At 48.0% G+C, this 20,395-nt stretch overlaps 1 protein-coding gene across 1 annotated transcript in view; it reads right to left on the bottom strand.

Moving 5' to 3' along the window:
* Positions 1-18,135, bottom strand: part of MAPK4 (mitogen-activated protein kinase 4) — a 46,308-nt gene extending 28,173 nt beyond the window's left edge. Inside the window, exon 1 of the mRNA XM_036246003.1 lies at positions 16,548-18,135. Within this exon, the coding sequence (XP_036101896.1) occupies positions 16,548-17,093 (546 nt within the window). The 5' untranslated portion in view covers positions 17,094-18,135. The remainder of the gene's footprint in view (positions 1-16,547) is intronic.
* Between the last annotated feature and the right edge of the window lie 2,260 nt (positions 18,136-20,395).

The following is a 20,395-nucleotide window of genomic DNA, read 5'->3' as shown; positions in this document are numbered from 1 at the left end:
GGCTTTGAACGTCACGATGCTGAGTCATCGCGCGCACAGCTCTCAGAAACCAGAGGGATTTCTGTTAATTCCGTTGTCTGCCTCTATGTTTTCTCTGTCTCTTACTTATCAGGCGATCAGCCGTCACGTCTCTCTGCCCTAAGGGGGCTTGTCTCATCCCGCTGTGGATCTGACAACGAGATAATGAAGTTTATTAGAATCGTGTGTAAAGTGAAGGTATACTGGCTCAGGTGAAACACAGACCCGTCACGCTTGGGCTATCCACCATCTGCTTAGCAGCTCAGGATCTTTTTCATCTCTGTCTTGCCTGTGGCTCAGATGGATGAGGCTGCACAACAGAGGGATTGGGGTCCTCACAGAGTCCAAAGCTTCTACCCACTTGTGAGTCGCCAGCCAACTCTCCTTGGTGCTGTCCCATGTGGGACGGCAGAGGAGACACTGGATGGGAGCTGAGTTGACAGAATAGGTGTCCTTGCCCCACGTTCTCTAACCTCAGCTTCCAGCGGGCTTTGGTCCTTTTCTCTCTCCTCCCACATGCCCTTCTGTGCCACCAGTAAGAAGAGCTCCCGCCTACTGAGAGCTCCCGCCCTGCTAAGCATCGTGCTAGGCACTGTGCACTCTTTATCTCATCCGTCCTTAGAACAACCCCATAAAAGAGGTGCCGTTATTGCCTTAATGCAGGTAGGAAAACTGAGCTTAGACAGGATAAATAACTTGCTCAAGGTAACACAATTAAAAAAATATTTTTCTTTTCTTTATTGATAGAGAGGGAGAGAGAGAGAGAAACACCAATGAGAGCGAACATTGATTGGCCTCTTCCTGCATGCCCCCCACTGGGGATTTGGCCCACAACCTAGGCATGTGCCCTGACCAGGAATCGAACTGGCGACCTCTTGGTGCCTGGATCGATGATCAACCACTGAGCCACACCAGCCAGGTAAGGTCACACAATTATTGAGGAACAGGATCAGGGCTGTACCCTGACTGCTGCTCTCCAAAGTTCTTTCTCTTGGGCTCTTGATAATGAATCTAAGGTGCCCCCTGCTGAGTCAGGATGTCCGGATTCTCTCCTACAAAAGGCACAGTGGCCTGCAACAGAGACTCGCGGGCCTGGTTAGTCCCTGGAGAGTAATGGAAGGTTTCCTCCAGGCCTGGGGGAGGCTCTGCACGGAGGCTCCAGGTGAGAATACCCAAGACCTAGGTGACAGGTGGTGTGATATCTGGAGCAACAGGAAGGTTGCTTGAAAAATACTGCCTCCACCTGCTGGCTGAAGCCTGAAATTTCCTTTTCTTGGAATTCAACCCAAGAGAAATGAAAACCTATGTCCACACAGAAACTTGTACATGAATGTTCAGATCAGCATTATTCATAATAGCCAAAAAGGACATGCAACCCAAATGTCCATCAGCTACGGAACAGATTAAACAAAATGTGGTATGCCCACAAATGGAATGCTATTTGGCAATAAAAAGAAATAAAGTACTGATACTGGCTGCCATGTGAATAAACCTTGAAAACACACTAAGTAAAAGAAGTCAGGCACAAAGGACCACATATTATGTGAGTCCATTTATGTGACGTGTCCAGAATAGGTAAATATAGAGACGACTTAAGTAGATTAGTGATTGCCTACAGTTGGCGGGGATGGAGACTCTGGGGAGGTGCTGAGTCGGGGGTAAGCTTTGTGCTTGGGGTGATGAAGATGTCCTAAAATTGATGCTGGTGATAGATACACAACTCTGTGAATGTACTGAAAGCTACTGGTTGTACACTTGAAATAGGTAAATTGTATGGTGTGTTTTTTCAAAAAGAGTTTACAGGCAAATATAAAGCCTTATTTTACTGAAAGGAGTCCCCGAGCTGGTAGCGTTTTCTAACTGGCTGTGCACGGAGGCAGCCCCCTTGGTCCCTCAGCAGGAACCGTGTCCCTAAGAGCAGGCCCTGGGCCTCAGTAAGTTTCCAGTGGGGAGACTGGACAGAGAGAGCCTGCAGGAGTGACAGAGAGGACAGGAGGGGGGACCCGGGAAGGTGGGGGCACTGCAGGAGGGTGGGAGGTTGTGCGGGGCCCCACAGAGGGCCCAGGACACAGGGATTAGAATTTCCTTCCTGGCTCCAGGGGGCCAGGGAAGGTCACAGGACGGCTCTGTTCTCCAACTTTCCTCACGACTCCTTTCTCCGCTCATCACAGAAGGTTCCAGGGAGTCCTCCAGTCCTGGAGCTGAGCCAAGATGCGTCAGCTGCTCCAGGTCCCTCTCGTTAGCAGCAGGGCCTGAGACAAGCTTGTAACCCCAGGGGCTCCCTAGTCCTCTGCTATCAAGTGGGGACAATAAGGAACCTGCCCTGCATCCCTCAGAGGGTTGGTGTGAGGATCCAGAGCCAGCAGGGGCGGGGAGGACTCTCGGGTGCGTTCCTGTGAGCTGAAGGGAAAGTGTCAGGGTAGATATGATAGCGTTGATCCCCCAGATACAGGAATCACTGGCTGTTCACGCTCTCTCATTAACTTCTGACCCCTGCAGCATTTGTCAATCAGTTGGGGTCAGGGATGGGGGCAGCTGGTGACCACAGAACGTAGCTAAGACAAAAAGCCTTCAGAGAACCAGACGCAAAACTCAGTCCTCCTGCCTCGGGCTCCTCTGAGCTCAGCTTGTGAGCTACTGAGCACATCCTCCTGAGCCAGTGATCCCTCCGGCCCGTGACGTCAGGCAGCTCATTCTGTGCTTGCAGGCTTGTCCTCCCGCACTCCAGTTCCAAAATAAAGGCACGGGGATTAAAAGTGGGAAAGTTTCTCCCCAAGAAGATGAGTCCTGCAGATCACAATGGCTTAACGGAGCTCCCTGCTGGGAGGACACGTGGTCTCTCCAGATGGCAGTAGTTCTGCATGGAAGACCCATGACATCTTCATGGCCACACCCTAGACTCCCCGCACCCCAGAAACCTGCCGCCCTGCTCATCTGGGCACTCAGCAGGGGCTAGCACGGTGCAGTAGGGAGAAGAAGGATGGAAGGATGGCTCCTCTTTTCCCGCTGCCTCAGACAACAAGGGGGTCTTGTCAGGTGTGGGAAGGACAGCTGAGGGCAAACCTACCATGGACAGGGAGAAGGAAGCTAGAATGAGAGTGTCCGGGCAGCTGTGGACAAGGGCCTGCCTCCCAAACCGGCTGTGCCAGGGCATATCTCTGGGTGCTGCTCCTTGTGCCCGGATGTGGAAATTGCTGGCGGAGGTCTAAATGGGCACCCCTGGGGAGACGGGGCCCTGCTCTCCAGTCTGTGCAGGGGGAGGGGGAGGTGCTGCTCACAGCAGGGATCCATTCTGATTGGTCACCTGATGTATATTCTGATTGGCTGGCCCCAAAGCTTACCGATTGTTAAATATTTTGAATATCACCCATAGTGTAACCTCAGTACCAGAACTAGTCTTTGGCCAAATGGCAAAAGTGTCAAAATTTAGGGGGGCTACCTATTTTGGTTTCCTTTGGGGGTAAGCCCTGTGCTCCCTGATGAATTCATTTTGACAAGTGTAATTCAAATAAAGGTTTTCTCATTTGTTCCCACTCTTCTTCATGCCTTAGAAGAGCATGATCAACTGCCTCAAAATTTACTGTGACCGGTGGGATTTTAGGTACCTGAGAACAAAGCACTCCCCCCAGTAGTGATTAAGAATCATAGTGGGGCCCTGGCCTGTTTGGCTCAGCGGTTAGAGCGTCGGCCTGCGGTCTGGAGAGACCCGGGTTCGGTTCCCGCTAAGGGCATGTACCTCGGTTGCAGTTTGTCCCCGGCCCTGGTTGGTCGCGCGGGTGGCAGCCACTCGATGTGTTCCTTTCACGTCGATGTTTCTCTCTCTCTGTTCCTCTCCCTCCCCCCCACTCTACCTGAACAAAAAATGGAAAAATGTCCTCGGGTGAGGATAAAAAAAAGAATCATAGTGGGGCCCTGGCCAGTTTGGCTCAGCAGTTAGAGCGTCTGCCTGCGGTCCGGAGAGACCTGGGTTCGGTTCCCGCTAAGGGCACATACTTCGGTTGCAGTTTGTCCCCGGCCCTGGTTGGTCATGCGGGTGGCGGCCACTCGATGTGTCCCTTCACGTCGATGTTTCTCTCTCTCTCTCCCTTCCTCTCTCTCCCTCCCACTCTATCTGTACAAAAAATGGAAAAATATCCTCAGGTGAGGATAAAAAAAAAAAAAAAAAAGAATCATAGTGGGGGGAAAAAAAAAGAGCCAATCTTTACCGAGTGCTTCCCAGAGCCCGACAGTGCTGAGCATCTCACACACATTGCGCCCCTCCTCACACAGCCCTAGAAAGTAGGATCTACTATTCCGCGGGGACTGGAGCCAGCCCAAGGCAGTAACTTCCTGGGGGCCACGTGACCCTGGTCAGCACCTGCCCACCTAACCTAGAAGAGGTGGCATGGCACACCCATCAAGCCTGTCCCTTGGTCTTCCTGGAGGCAGCCGCCGAGGCAGGACTGTCACTCTGGGTGGGAGGTGAGACTTACAGGTGACACAGTGGACACCGCGGAGCAGACTGCAGTCCAGGGTCATCCTGTACATCTGCTGGTCCAGATGCTGGCGTGCTTGACCCTTCTCTTTCAGGAGCCTGATAACTCGGGCTTAACACAGTTTTTGTAATCAACATGTTCTCGGTAAACTTTCTCTTACAGCAACTGCCCCAAACTTCCGCCTGAAAAGCTCACTGTGATAAAACTGCATGTTCTTGTTGCACATTTTGAGGAATTATGGAAAAATTAAAAGAAGGGGGGGGGAGCCATGCATTGTCCAACCATTGTTAACATTTTGGAGTTTTTCCTTCTAATCTATTTTTTCCCCCTCACCCAAGGATATTTTTCCATTTATCTTGAGTGGGAGGGAAGGAGGGACGGAGGGAGAGAGACAGAGAGACACTGATGTGAGAGAGACACATCGACTGGCTGCCCCCCGCATGACCTGACCAGGGCCGGGGACTGAAACGCAACCCAAGTACCTGCCCTTAACCAGAATCGAACCCATGACTCTTAGGTCTGCAGGCTGTCGCTCCAACCACTGAGCCAAATTGGCCACGGCTTAATCTAGTTTTTGTATGTCCTTTGTTTCTCTTTGTTTTAAACTGTTTTGATACTACTATCCATACAATTCTGCGTCTTGCTTTTTAAAACTAATCATTATTACATACACATTTTCTGTGTTGTTGTAAACTCTTCAAAACCACCATTGAAAATAGTTGTATAACATTCTATTTAGTAGATGAACCAGTTTTACTTAACCATGATGACCTAACCTTCACGATGAATTTGTGAAGTTCAGATTTTTATGTATCAGGTTTTCTCTAAGTCAAGTGGGGGTGTCTGCCAACATCTGAGTTCCATGTATCTAGAAATTAAGGTTTCACAGCTGGTCATGCAGTTTGAATTGGGCTTTTTAAACTTGAGGTGAGTTTTTTGTTTTGTTTTTTAATCCTCACTTGAAAATATTTTTCTATTTATCTGCAGATAGAGTGGGAGGGAGGGAGAGAGAGAGAAACATTGATGTGAAAGGGACACATCAACTGGTTGCCTCCCGGAGGACCCCGACCAGGGCCGGGGACGAATTGCAACCAAGGTACATGCCCTTGACTGGAATCTAACCCACAACTCATTGGTCCGCGGGCTGCCGCTCTAGCCGCTGAGCCAAACCAGTCAGGGCAAGACAACTTTTACATTGTATTGAGGTAGAATGAGAGCATTCTATAGACAATGTCCCTGAATCTCAATACAGCAAGGCGTTGAGCTAAATCTCGTAGGACATCTGTGGGGACAATGAAGAAACATGGGCCAGACAACTATATAGTTATGTAAATTCACAACTGGTTAGACAATTAAACCCAAAGAATGCTCGCTTAAGGTCAGTGTCACCCTGGAGGGAGGTCTAGTAACTATGAGGCTAAGCCTCTTATTTAATCTCTTTATACAATTTTTAAATCAGTGATATGGGTGTAGTCCTAGAAGACAGACTTAAAATTATGAAGCTGTAAGGGATAAAATTATGTACTAAAACCAAGATCCAAAAAGATCTCTTCAGGTAGGAATGTTTGCCTAGCCAGTAAGATGAAACCTATCAGGGATAAGCGTGAAGCCTTGTACTTAGGCTAAAAACCCAACCATATAGATGTAAAATAGAGAACACTTGAGCTTAAAAGGAGTTAGTTGGCCACCAGCACAGTGTGAGCGAACAGTGTGACATGGCTGCCAAACCACCTGCAGCATGAACAGCGAGCCCTGTACAGAGCAGAGACGCCATGCTCCCAACCACCTCCGCTGGCTGAACCACACAGCACCTGTTCCGGGAGACACATTTTAAGAAAGGGTCTGACAAGTAGAAGGAAGTCAATGAAAGGAAGTCAGGAGAGTGTGAGATCTGGAAGACTGTCATCTGAATAGCCAGTGAGGCAGTGTGCTCAGTGGCTAAAACCATGACCCCTGAAGGTATTGCTGGGCTTTGAAACCCAACTCTGCCATTTACAAGCTGGGTGACCGTGGTTCCTCTCTGTGCCTCAGTGTCTTCATCTGTAAAAGGGGACAACACATTTCATTAGATTGCTATGAGGATTAGGTAGATTACACCTGTCGAGCACTTAGAACAGTGCCTGAATATTATTGTGTGACGACAAAGGGTTCTGGGCTGCAGAGATGGAAAAGGGCATGATAAATGGCTTCAAATATTTGAAAGCTTTATCCTGAGAAGCTCCTAAGGACCACGTTCTATTCAGTATAAAGGCATAGGCTTGGCTTCTTCATCAAGAGCATTTAATGAGGATGTATTATGGTCAGATACTGTGCTAGCTGCTAGGAATACAGAGACGGATGAGAGCTATACTCTTTCCTAAGAGCCCCAAAGTCTATTGGGGGAGAAGCATGTAAACAGATAATCACAATAGCAACTGCATTGGGCATCAGAGGAAGGTGTAATTAACTCTCCCCTGGGGAGCTGGGTGCAGCTTTGCAGAGGTGGGGCTTTGGCGCAGGATCTTCAGGGATAAGTAGGAATTTATGTGGGAGCAGCGAGAACAGTGTGTGGGACCAGAGCTGCGTGACAGTCAGTGACTTTACAGCACAAGGTGAGGGGGGTGGCAGCAGATGAAGCTGGAGAGAAGAGCTGGTCTCTCCCGGCTCAGAGAAGTGGTACTGATGTGGAAGGTAGCCAGTACCGTCAGGATAATCAGAGTAATCTGATACTCCCCGCTGAGTCTTCTATTCCTACGCTCCGTCTTCTCAACAGGCAACCACAGCAAAGGCTGAATAAAGAAATCACATTTCAGGAGAAAATTGGAAAGGATTTGACTCAATTTTCTAATCATCCTTCTTCTGTATAAACACAGGAATATCTGTCTGTAGAGTAAGACTGTATCATGTTCCTGAGACATTTACAACCTAGGGGTGCCCAAGTGGAGAGGCTATGAAGCAAAGACTGGAGGTTGGGACTCTCTTCCCATCAAGACTGGAGATACTATCTAACAGGGAGTTCCCTTAGCAGCAAACCAACTTGGTACAAAGGGAAGGAGGAGCACATTATTCAACATTTATCCCCCGGACTCTCCCACTTAATTCCATTTAATAGTATTCATTAAGCAAGCTAACAGGAGATGTAGAGATAAGTTAGCAACACTTCCTTCAAGGAGCTTAAAATCTAGCATTAAGAGATAATTAGCTACATAGAACACTACATCATTACATGTTAAGGTTGGCCATTTCTGGTCATGATGGAGTAACTGGTATTGGATTTGCCTCCTGTTGTAAACAGCTGTAAAACTGGACAGTCATACTGAGCAGATGTTTCCAGGCACTGGACAACAGGCTACACAGGATCCCTGGCAGAGAGGAAGGAAATGCATCAGGTGAACTTAGTGTTCACCCTGGCACTCTCCTGGGGTGACTTCCCAACCATAGCTCAGGGTGGTGGAGCAAAGCAGAATAGTATTGTCTACTGAGCTGAGGAAATAGAGATTGGAGTTAGGGGCTGCTAAAGCATCTGGAACTGGCAGGAGAGAATTCTGGAAAGGAAGGAGCTTTGTCCCAGAAGTTTATTGGAGGGTGTGGGGGAAGTTCCTCCACCGATCTCTGGCTGAGGACTATGCTACACATACACAGAGTAAAATTCTGGCAAGGTCTAGCAAAGAAGAGTTATTTTGGAACTAAGAGCAGAACTGGGATCTTAGAGGTTGCAAAGGCATTGGAGTTGTAGAAGTCCCAGCCCAGATAGAGGGGGAAAACCTTGTTAACATTTCAGGCATTCAAGTGAGACAACAGAAAGGCCATGCCCTAGGAGTAAGGACCATACTCTAGAAGAGCTACTCTAGGCCTGGCCTATCAAAGCCTAAAACCAAACCTTAGCAGGATCAAGGAGAACCATCAGTAAATTAACTGCTTGCCAGAATGAAATTCAACACTCATTAAAGAAAGACAATATCATTCAGGCTCCTTTTAGAGTATCGGCTTCAGTGTCTACAAACAACCAAACATTGCTAGAAATGTGGAGGAGCAAAAAAATGTGACCTAAATTCAAGGAAAAAAGTAGTCAATAGAAAAAACTGACTCTGAGGTGTCCCAGATGTTGGAATTAGCAAAGACTTTAAAGCAACTATTAAAAATAATGTTCAAAGATTTAATGGAAAACATGTCCTCAATGAGTGAAGAGATGAGGAATCTCAGCAAATAAATGGAAACTGTAAAAAAGAACTAAATAGAGGACATACAGATGACCAATAGACATGAAAAGATGCTCAATGTCACTAATCATCAGAGAAATGCAAATTAAAACCACAATGAAATATCACCTCATATCCGTCAGAATGGCTATCGTCAATAAATCAATAAACAACAAGTGTTGGCAAGAATGTGGAGAAAAGGGAACCCTTGTATACTGTTGGTGGGAACATAGATTGGTACAGCCACTGTGGAAAAAAGCATAGAGTTTCCTCAAAAAGTTAAAAATGGAATTGGCTTAGGATCCAGTGATTCCATTTCTGGAAATATATCTGAAGAAACCCAAAACACTATGTACACTGCAGTGTTATTTACAGTAAGCAGCCCTAGTGCCTATCAGTAGATGAGTGGAAAAAAACACTGTAGTATATCTACACAAGTGGAATACTACTCAGTAGTAAAAAAGAAGAAAATCTTACCTTTTGCAACAGCATGGATAGACCTGCAGAATATTATGCTAAGTGAAATGAGCCAGTCAGAGAAAGACAAATACCCATATGATTACACTTACATGTGGAATCTAATGACCAAAATAAACAAACAAACAAAATAGAAATAAACTCATAGATACAGAAAACTGACAGCTGTCAGAGGGGAGGAAGATTAGGGAGTTGGGTGAAAAAGGTGACGGGATTAAGAAAAAAAACATCGCCCTGGCTGGTTTTGTTCAGTGGTTAGAGCATCGGCCCATGGACCAGAGAGTCCCTGGTTCGGTTCCCGCTAGAGGCTAGTACCTTGGTCGCAGTTTGCCCCCAACCCCATGGGGTTGTGTGGGTGGCAGCCAGTTGATGTGTCTTTCTCACATTGATGTTTCTCTCTCTACCCCTCCCTCTCTCCTTCCCACTCTATCTGAAGATAAATGCAAAAATGTCGTTGGGTGAAGATAAAAAATATATATACGTGTATCATAGCCCTGGCTGGTTTTGCTCAGTGGTTACAGCACTGGCCTGCGGACCAGAGTCATGGTTTCTATTCTCAGTCAAGGGCATATACCTCAGTTGTGGGTTCGATCCCTGGCCCTGGTCAGGGTTATGCAGAAGGCAACCAATCAATGTGTCTCTCACATCAATGGTTCTCTACCCCCCCACCCCACTCTCTATATAAAAAATCAATGGAAAAATATTCTCGGGTGAGGATTAAAAAAAAGAAAACAACACATCATAGACACAAACAACAGTATGGTGATTACAAGAGGGAAAGGGGGTGGTGGGAGGTAGAAGAAGGTTAAGGGGGGATAAATGGTGATGAAAACTTGACTTTGGATGGTGAATACACAATACAATGTTGTACACCTGAAACCTATATAATTTTATTAATCGGTGTGACCCCTATAAATTCAATAAAAAAAATTTTTAAACTGCAAAACAAAGAACCAAATAGAAATTCTAGGAGGGAAAACTACATTGTCCAAAGTGAAAAATTCACCAAATGGGAGCAAATTAGAGATGGAAGAAGAAAGGATCAGTGAAATTGAAGACAGAGGCATAAAATTAATTCATTCTGGAAAAAGGAGAGAAAAAAGATTGGATGATCTTCTGTGGCAATACCCAGCTGAGAAAACATACATGTAATCAGAGCCCAGAGAATAAGAAAGAAAGTGGGTCAGAAAAAAAAATGTGTCCTTGACTCGGTTTCTTTACCTGGGTACTCCCAGTAAATATCTCAGGAATATGACACTGTCTTACTCTATAGACAGATATTCCCGTGTTTACATTGTAATTTGATGAAGAAAAAAATCAACTTACAGATCCAAGAAATTCAATGAACCCCAAAGTTGGCACATACAACAAAACCCACACCTGGGCACAGCACAATCAAGCTGCTCAAGTTAAAGATCTATTTAATCAACCACTCACTCCCAGCAGAGAACCAAACCCACAGGCACATGCAAGAGGGCAAGCTTTGATATGAAGAGGAAGGCAGCAAAACATGGCTGGTATGCACTGGTATAACTAGGCCCGTTGTTAGAATAATGAAATACCTGCAAACTGGTTGGAAAATAGCCACTGCTCCAAACCCTTGATTTTCTCACTCATCACCTTGGCCTTATTCCCACATACTCCCAGACCTCCCCATGATCCAGTAATAAAGGGTCAATTCCTGGCAAGCAGGGCACCTCCAGGACTCTGCTTTGGGACTCCGGCTAGACTTCCTTCTGATTGGTTGGTGCCTGGGCCATGCCAGTTGTTAAAGCTAAGTGAGGTTGCTCCCAAGGAAGGGAAGCCTGGATGTAGTGTTCGGGGAGTGAATAGAAGTGGACCCCCGGAAGCCCAGGGATAGCATGAAGACCTCACTCCTGGGAACGAGGCTGCAGTGAGGGGTAGGGAGGTGCTGAAAGCCAACCAAATTAGCTTTCCAAGTCTGCCTGAGTGTTCGGGGACACTGGATCTCGAGTACAACCTCCGTTCTAATCCCTGAGGTCAAATTTTCTCTTTTAAAAAAGGGATATTTCATAGTCTTTTAAATAAATCTTTTCAGCTCCACTGATTTGGAATAACATGCTTAGCAGCTTAAGAACTTCTAGTTGGGCTCTCAGCAAGTTGTCCTTCCACAAGTCCACTTTCTCATGAAACCCTGGGCTCTGAGTGTGGCTGGGCCTCTTTCAGTGCCAGCACGGTGGGCTCCAGTTCTATTCTGGGATCCTGGGAAGCCCTTTCTTACTCTTCACACTTTGAGGTTTTCCACTTGCAATGTGGAGACCATCCAGCATGTAAGCACATAGAAGACCAAATGGACACTGCCTTGATCATGAGCAAAGACCCTGTTTCAGCCCAGAGAGGAACATTCCTCCCCCCAGGTTCAGTTTCAAGGGAATGTGTGCTTTGGGGGAGCGTTCTGTGTGTCTTCCCTGGTGGACAGAGGAGGTTATCATGGCCTAGACAGAGAAGGCATCAAAGGAAGACAGAGTGGCCAGGAGAGGGAGGAAGTGAGGTTGATCAACATAATTAAACCAGCACAAACGCTGCCCACCAAAACTCCACACCAAGTCTTTGGAAGCTGGCTGTGTGTGTTCAGCATCATGTACTTCTTTGCCCCCTTTGGGACCCTGACTTGAACCACATGCCTTAACAAACTACAATAACTTGGTGAGCCCTCAATCAAACACTCAGTCTCACTGAACTGTGAAAACCAATGTCCCTGTTTTTAAACAACATCTAGTGAAGCAGTTTACACCTGAGTTAATAGTGTATCTTTTCTAAAATCATGGTTTATATCACCTAACTATTGTTAAAATCAAACCCAAACAGAACCAACATTCCCTGGTTTGTGTAGCTTTCCGCCAAACTTGAGTGATGGTTGACCAACCGTGCAGTTTGCAATCATGTGATTGAGGACCTAAAAGTCATCCTTCCTAAAACAATCTTCACAGTTCCCTGTCACAGTACCTGATAGCCCCACTATTAACTACCCCTTTTAGTACCTGCTTCAAATACACCTGTTATCTGGGAGGTGTTCTTAGCCTTCTTCATTGCACTGGTGTTTGAGAATCACAGCTTTAAGCATCAGCAAACACACCAGGAGCACCGGCTGTCTGTCCACACACAAGCTACTCCATGTCTTCAGATCAGTAAGTTCTGAAAAATTAAGCATCAGAATCACCTGGAGGCTTGTTAGAACACAGCTTTCTGGGCCCCACCCTGAGTTCCTGATTCAGTAGGTCTGAGATGGAACCTGAGAATTTGCATCTTGAACAAGTTTCCAGGTGGAGCTGATGCCTTTGGTCCAACACCCACTTTGAGAACCCCCGCGCTAGCTGATTTCTAAGGAATCTTCATGCGATACGGAGGCAAAGTGGGAAAGCATTCTGATTGTGACCGGTGTAAGAAAACAGAGGGCTCCGAGGTAGAGAGGGGTCAGGACCCAAAGGCAGGCCACACTTTCTCAAACGATCCCCCAAAATACAAGAGCCTCTGGTTACCCAAATTCTGATGGGGCTCCTATCTTGCTTTCTTCCCCGGGTATTTTCTGTCTACTGCCCCCAGGAAAGGCAAGTCTGCTGGTAGTCCCCTGGCAGCCCTAGCGAGGACAAAAGGCAGCTCCCTCCCCTGGCCAGCACAGGCCTTCCTGAAGGGGAGTGTTCACACAGCTGATCAAGCTGTCCATGCGCTGCTGGGCCCTCTGCTGTTTCCCTGGGTCTCCTGACATTTCTTAGAATTTACACAGAGCTCAGAAGTCTTAAACAACATTTTTTCCCTCTCTTTTGACATCATCTACTTCCTAATAGGATAAATTCAAAGGAAAACATGCTCTGATCCTTCATCCTCCCTTTCTCGACATAAACTAAGGAACTAATTAGCAGGCCCGCCACGGGGGTGGGCAGTAAGGGGTTCCTATCAGGACCACAGGCTGGGAAGCCACCCTTCAGGAAGGGCCTCATGACTTTGGTCATCATGTCAGGAGTTGGTTCCATTTCAGTGGCATTTACTGGGCAAATAGTTCTGTTAGTGATTTAGCTTACATCTGAAAGCACTCTGATATCCACACTTTCGAATGACTCTCACAAGATCCCTATGAAATGATTAGAATGGGAGCGATGACCCCATTTGGCAGAAAAGACCATTGAGAAGAGAGGTTCAGAAAAATCAGTGGGTGTGAAATCAATGAACTCAGCTAGCTTCCTGTCAGTAATGTGCTAGTAAATGACGAGTCATTCATCTGTTCAAGACAGCCGACCAAATCAACTAGCCATGTCTCAGGCACAGTGATCAGACTTCTCGGAGGAAACCAAGATGAACCTGAGACAGCCGGCAAGGAACCAAGGGGCCCTCAGCCTAGGAGAGCACAAAAGACCAGATGCCTATGAGACAGAGCAGAGAATGGCATCGGTGCTAGAGACCCGGGCTATGGGATGGGAAAAGGTGACATGGAAATTCAAAGGAAGGAAAGGTCAGTTCCAACCGGGTACCCAGAAAGACTTCATGAAGGAGACAGCACATGGACAGGCTACCCATCCAAACAGGAAGGCCCCAGTTCCAGTGCCCCTTCGGCCACTGTTGGCCAAGGAATCTTGAGAAAGTCAGGTTTCTGTTTTAAAATGGACTCTTGCCCTGGCTGGTTTGGCTCAGCGGTTGGAGCGTCGGCCTGCGGTCTAGAGAGACCCGGGTTCGGTTCCTGCTAAGGGCACGTACCTCAGTTGTAGTTTGTCCCCGGCCCTGGTTGGGTTGTGCGGGTGGCAACCACTTGATGTGTCCCTTTCACATCGATGTTTCTCTCTCTCTCTCTCCCTCCCACTCTGTCTGAACCAAAAATGGAAAAAAATGTCCTCGGTTGAGGATAAAAAAATAAATAAAATAAAATAAAATAGACTCTTTTCCTTAGTGCCTCCCAGCATTATGAGGATTAAATGAGAACTGACTTAAATGCACTTTGGATAAATAAAAGCGCCAAACACAAAGCCTTCCGCCGTCACTCAGGGAAGAGAAGGGAAGAAGCTAAAAGCAGAAGGTATGTGGTGGAGGAAGTGGTTGAGGACAGGCGGTGCCTGCCAAGCACAGGGCTGATGTGAACACCTACTGGGCTTGAAACAGGCTCCAGTGATTTTTTTTAAAACCTCCACTAGCTCATTTTATTGACGAGAGCCCAAGAAGAGTAAGTCAGAGCATTTAAATTCTCCTCTATCAGGAACGTGAAAGTTCCATTTGGAGACGTGGCTTCCTGCCCTGAGTAATGGGGTAACAGCCCCGTTACTGGGCCTGGTGTGCACTCAGAAAACACTCATGAAAGGATGGGGTCCTCACTATTCTCCAAGGTGCTTGATGTTTATGCTCCATTTTTGATTCATAACTGTACGCCACTGGGACAGACAGAGCATGTATTATCTTCCCTGTCAAAGAAGGGGAAACTGAGGCTCCCAGATGGGGGGCATCCATGTCTCAAGCTAGCACCATCAGAAATGAGCCCAGGTCCCTGCCTGCTCACATAGTATTACTTCCTTACACGGTGGACCTCCTAGGAAACAGTACTACAGCCAATCTTTGCCCCAACAAATCACCATCCCTGCCTTTCCTGAAGGAAGGACTGTTCTGAACACTTTCCCTGTAATACTGCACTTACTCAGACTCTGTAATCAAGGAAGGGCCTGTGATTATTCCTCGTGTACTGGTTTCTTCCAATTCAGAAGGTGATTTTTTGTATCCCAGAAATAAGAGTGTCACAGACTCTCTTATTACCACATACAAACTGATTTGAGTTAAAATCTTTGGTTCAGCTGCCTGGAGTCATTGCTCCTTCGAGGAAAGAGAAGTTAGACACAGCACAGGGCATTAAGACGACAGGAAGACTTATTTTTCTTTTTCTTTCTTTTTTTTTATCCTCACCCGAGGGCATTTTTTCATTTTTTGTTCAGATAGAGTGGGAGGGAGAGAGAAAGAGAGAGAAACATTGACGTGAAAGGGACACATCGAGTGGCTGCCACCCACACGACCGAACCAGGGCTGGGGACAAAGTACAGCCGAGGTACATGCCCTTAGCGGGAACCGAACCCGGGTCTCTCTGGACCGCAGGCCGACGCTCTGGCCGCTGAGCCAAACCAGCCAGGGCTCACTCTTTCTTTTTTACCATGGACGTTCCTGCCCGTGGAGTCGGCTGTCCATTCTGACAGATGGCCTGGCTGGAGGAGGGGAGCTGAGGGCAGTCTCATGGTTAAGGTGGCACCAAGGAACGAGAGCCAGCTGAACTGATTTGGGCTCTGAAATCTGGGCTGGAGCCCTCTTCCCCTCCCCTGCCACCCTCCCACTGCAGCTGCACCAGACAGGTCAGTGCCTTTCTGTGCATCTGTGACCTTCTGGCTGCAGGCAATTAGGGTGCTGAAGCATGTTCAAGGTCAGAGCTGCCCTTCTCTTTCATGACCCACCCAAGCCCCTTGGCTGATAACAGCTTATGGTACACCTACTTTCCAGGGAATGCTTTCATTCTAAGAAAAATTTGTGGCACAGAGGTTTTGGCAGGAGGCTGGAAATGACACCCCCTCCCCCAGCTCTGGTGAGGGGTCCCTGGTGATGTGTGCTCAGGTTGAGCATCTCAGAGGCTCCCCCAAAGGGGCAGAAACCAGGGGTGAAGGGAATAGAATTTCAGAGGACCTCCAGCTCCTGAAGGAAACAGTGGATCAGGTAAAAGAGGTCTGGAGGAGTGTCAGTATCTCCACCAGTATGGCTGGGTCAGCTCTGATCTCTGCAGCTGGTGGAGCATGTAGCCACCCACCAGATGGGGTCCCAACAGTACCATCCACACACCCATAGCTATATCACACTCAGGGCCGAGGGCATTGTGGGACCTGGGAGAGCTGAGCCATTTGCTGGAGGATGGACATTGAGGATGAGTTGATCAGATGAACAGTTTGTGCCACTTGTCCACAGACAGAGAGAATGGGACACGGAGTGGGTCAACTTTGTTGGGAAGAGGAAGAGGCAAGATGAACCAGAGCATAAGGCTGGTACGGTGGGGAGCCTCATTAGGAGTCCTGAGCAGGCAGTAGGGAAAGTAAGTGGTTAGGGGATGTTAGAGGCAAATCCACAAATTGCACAATTTTAAAGCCACAGAGTTTGGAGCTGGAAGAAATCTTAGAGATAATCTAGTCCAACCCCCTCTTACACAACCTGGAGTTATTGGTCATGGCCATATGGCAGAGTCAAGATCAAGACCAGAACCACCCTCTCAACAACTTTTCAGGCCAGTGGTCTTTCTAGCACCGTCCAGTCTCCTCCAGACACAAACCCCAGTCCCCTGGCTCCCATGGAGCTAGGAATACACTCTCGAACACCATGAGCATCCTTGAGGATTCCATGGGCCACCCTCAACAGCCACTCCAGCCACACATACCTTGTGCGAATAATGCTGATCAACGATCCTCGCCAACCCGAAGTCCCCTATCTTGAGCACGAGGTCCTCTGTGCTGATGAAGATGTTGGCGGGCTTCAGGTCCCTGTGCAGCACATTGGCGGAGTGGATGTACTTGAGCCCGCGGAGCAGCTGGTACATGAAGAGCTTCGCGTGCTCCTCCGTCAGTGTGCCCTGCTCCAGCAGGCGGGCCAGGTCGGTCTCCATGTACTCCTGCACAATGTAGGCCACGCTGAACTTGAACAGCTCGCCCTGCAGGTTGGTGCCCTTGGGCCCCAGCACCTCGTGCACCTTCACGATGTTGTCGTGGTCCAGGCGACGGATGATCTTGATCTCCCGGAGTGCGTGCTTCATGCTGCGGGCGTCGCTCAGGGTGATCTTCTTCACGGCCACCTTCCTGCAGGTCCTGCTGTCCGTGGCCGACAGCACCAGCCCATTAACGCCAAAGCCCAGGGGTTGCAAGTCAATGAAGCGCCCACCGAGGTCATACCCGTAGACACTGGCAATGCAGTCCCCCTTCTCGGCCATTGTTGGCTCAGTGGTGGTCAGGGGATGCCCGTGTGATGAAGGGGCAGTCAGGAAAGGCCAAGTCCCAGCTAGTGGCTTCCCCAGCACACCTCATTCTGTCAAGTTCCAAAGCTGAGGGATGCTTTTTCTCGTGGTGATGTCACTGCCACCAGCTCCCTGGAGACGAGAGTGGCACATGTCCATGCTTGCTGAGCTGCAGAAGTTGGAGGCTCATGCTGTTTTCTTATCCTGCACTGGGAGGGCTGTCCACCAACTCCTGCATCTCCTGAGCCCTGCTCCACACTTAGAATGGCTCATGCTGCTTTCAAATGTAGCATCTTGGAAAGAGAAACTAGTCTCATCATCTATGGGAGCGTCAAGTTTTCTGTCATAATGGACCACAAAGATGCAGAAACTCTCCCTTTGACTCCTTTGTTAAAAGAAGTTCCTTCGGGCTGAAATGCTTTTGTCGAGCTGTGTTCCTTTACTGACGGATGGTCCGAAGCTCAGTTGATCACAGCCTCTGGCAGCTTGGTGGCTGTTCCCTGTGTCCCGGGCAGAATGAAGGGATCCCGACAATGGATTCTGGAGGCTTCTAGGGGCTTCTTTTTACCTTTGCCAGCTCCGCTTTCTACCAGCTCACCTTAGATTCTGCAACCCAAAGCAGCCTGGGGAGCATCAGTGAAGAAGCTGGAGACACCCCAGCACCTTCCATGAGCGCTACACCAAGTTACACCTGGAGTCCCAAGTCCGAGGGGAGCTCAGCTTCCAGGCCAGGCTCCTCTGGAGGCCTCCGTGGGGGCAGCATTCTCTGTCACGCCCTCACCCATGCCACGTCGGATGAGACTGTGCGCTGCTGGGCTCCGAGAGGCTGCAGGGACGCGGCATCTCTCAGACCGAGTCTCCTTCCCTGTCAAAGAAATAACGTTGGGTAAATTTCCACACTCCGGCTTCCAACACCGTCCCGCTAGCGCGTCTTTTGTTAACCAGCGCTGGTGTTATTTGATCTGTCCAGCCAGCTGAAACACTGCTTGCTCAGGGGATTCCAGCTTCTCAGGGCCCAGCCACCCCTCCTGCTGTGTGCAGCGGCCCCTGGAAGAGAGAGAAGATGGATTGATTCGCTCAGATCATCAGACGGTGTGCCTTTTATGTAAATGCCGGCTCCCCGAAGGTTAACCCTCGCAAACTGTAGGAGGGAATGGTCAGCTCTGACCTTTGCAAAATTCATTCTTTAAGCTCTCCGAACACACACATCAGCACTAGCTGGTTGGAATAAAAAGTAACTAGTAGCCAACAGAAATAAAGGATCAATAATCTTGTCTTTCCCCTTGGACCCCTTTTCTTCCTCCTTTGACAAATGTCTTTGAATATTTTGATAAGTTCACGTTCAAATTAGCAATTTAATTACAATGGTATCTCTTGCTTTCCACGTAGGTGGCAAATAAACACACATACCAAATTACAAGGAAATTGTATTGCCACCCTGATAAAGGGACTCTCTGCCCAGCAAACCAGGGCACAGACTTCTCAGGGTGACACCGGCACGGGCATGGGGAACTGTATTCTTTTTGACGATGGGGACCTAGCTCTTCAAAGCAATGGGTCAGATCTAATCCTGACTGCTCCCTGGTGACTGCTGACTCCAATTACAGGCATAGGACCCAAGTGGGGAGAGGAAGACTGCAAACTAGCTGTAGACATTCAGGCCCCTGAAGTAAAGGAAGTAATATCATAGTTTCTCAGGAAGTGGCAGGTTTTATGAGTTTATTAAGTCCACAGACACAATGAACAAACACTGCATCCGGAACAAAGGAGTGGATCTACTTTCTTTTTTTAAATTTATTTACTTTTTTTTTTTTGCATTTTTGTCTTCAGATAGAGCGAGAGGGAGAGAGGAAGGAAGAGAGAGAGAAACATCGATGTGAGAGAGCCACACCAAGTGGCTGCCACCCGCATGACCCCAACCGGGGCCGGGGACAAACTGCAACCCAGGTACGTGCCCTTAGCAGGAACCGAGCCCGGGACTCTCTGGTCCACAGGCTGATGCTCTAACCACTGAGCAAAACCTGCCAGGGCAGATCTACTTTCTTCAGTCCCATCACACTAGAGCATCTCCTGTAGGGACACTTTCATGTCTGAACTCTGCACAACTCTGCAAATGAGGAATGAAGCACAACAATATTCAATGCTCTGAAATTAAGAAGGCAAATTAGGGGACACAGATGATATGAAATAGTGAATAATCAGATCCCCTCTAAAAACTTCTCATGAAAGAAATTTGCCAGGGGTCTGGGACCTAGTACTTGCTCAGTAGATGTTACCTATTGTTGCTGTTGTTGCAAATTCCCTTACACTTAAGTAAGATGCACCTGCTCTTCTGGTGTTTCATCAAATCTTCAGCAATTCTACTCTGCATGTTTTTATTGGGCCCAGCAGCAAAATAATCATAGACTTGCAGAATCTCAGACTGGGACACAGTTGTAGGGAACAGGTCCAGTGGTCCCTAACTGAGGATGGTTCTGCCCTCCTTAACTCATTTGAGGAGTTGGTACTGGCCTTTAATGGGCAGGGCCAGATTTGCTTACCATCCTGCTGAGCATCTTCATTGGTGAATAACTGATACCCACCCCCACATGCCAGCACCCCCACTGAGAGACAAAGTGCTCACTTTGCACATGAGGGCGTTGAGGCTCCGGGAACACCAGCTCAGTGCTAGCACAGAGAGGGTCAATAAACATCTGATGAAGTGATACATGAATACCATTCACTCTGTTTGAGGATTCCTAGCCAATTCAAGTCAGTGCTGGGACCACCCACAGAGCTAGGGTCTAACATCTGTGCTGGTGAAGTCCACCTGGATATCTAATTCAGGGGAACCAAAGAGGCACCCCAGTGCCCCGTTCCATCCCTCCTCTGACGCCTGCTGCCCAAGGCAGGTAACAGAACCTAATTGGAGCTTCTTTTACTTTCTACCCATGTGCCTGGTTTGGTTCCCAAGGGCACAGCAAACAGAGGCATTTATATTTATATATTTTGCTTTATGAGGAGAGACTTAAGCCTTCTTCCCTTTCCAGCCCTCGCAGGGTTGTAAACAGAGACGGGAATGAGTGCCTAAGCAGAGAGGAGATGACATCACCAGCAAGCCGAAAGCAGGATTTGTTTGAGGTCAGCTGCAATGCAGATAATCTGTGAATAATTAAGAGGTGCTCTATTTATGTTTAAAACTCTTTCCTTTTCCTCTTACAGGGGAAGGGACTGTGTGTGTGTGTGTGTGTGTGTGTGTGTGTGTGTGTCTTCCCAACAAACTGTCAAGGCTTCAGTGG

Source organism: Molossus molossus, unplaced genomic scaffold, assembly GCF_014108415.1.
Source record: "Molossus molossus isolate mMolMol1 unplaced genomic scaffold, mMolMol1.p scaffold_m16_p_6, whole genome shotgun sequence".
NCBI classification, from domain to species: Eukaryota; Metazoa; Chordata; class Mammalia; order Chiroptera; family Molossidae; genus Molossus; species Molossus molossus.
Note: the sequence above shows the minus strand (reverse complement) of the source record. Positions and strands in the feature narration are given on the sequence as shown.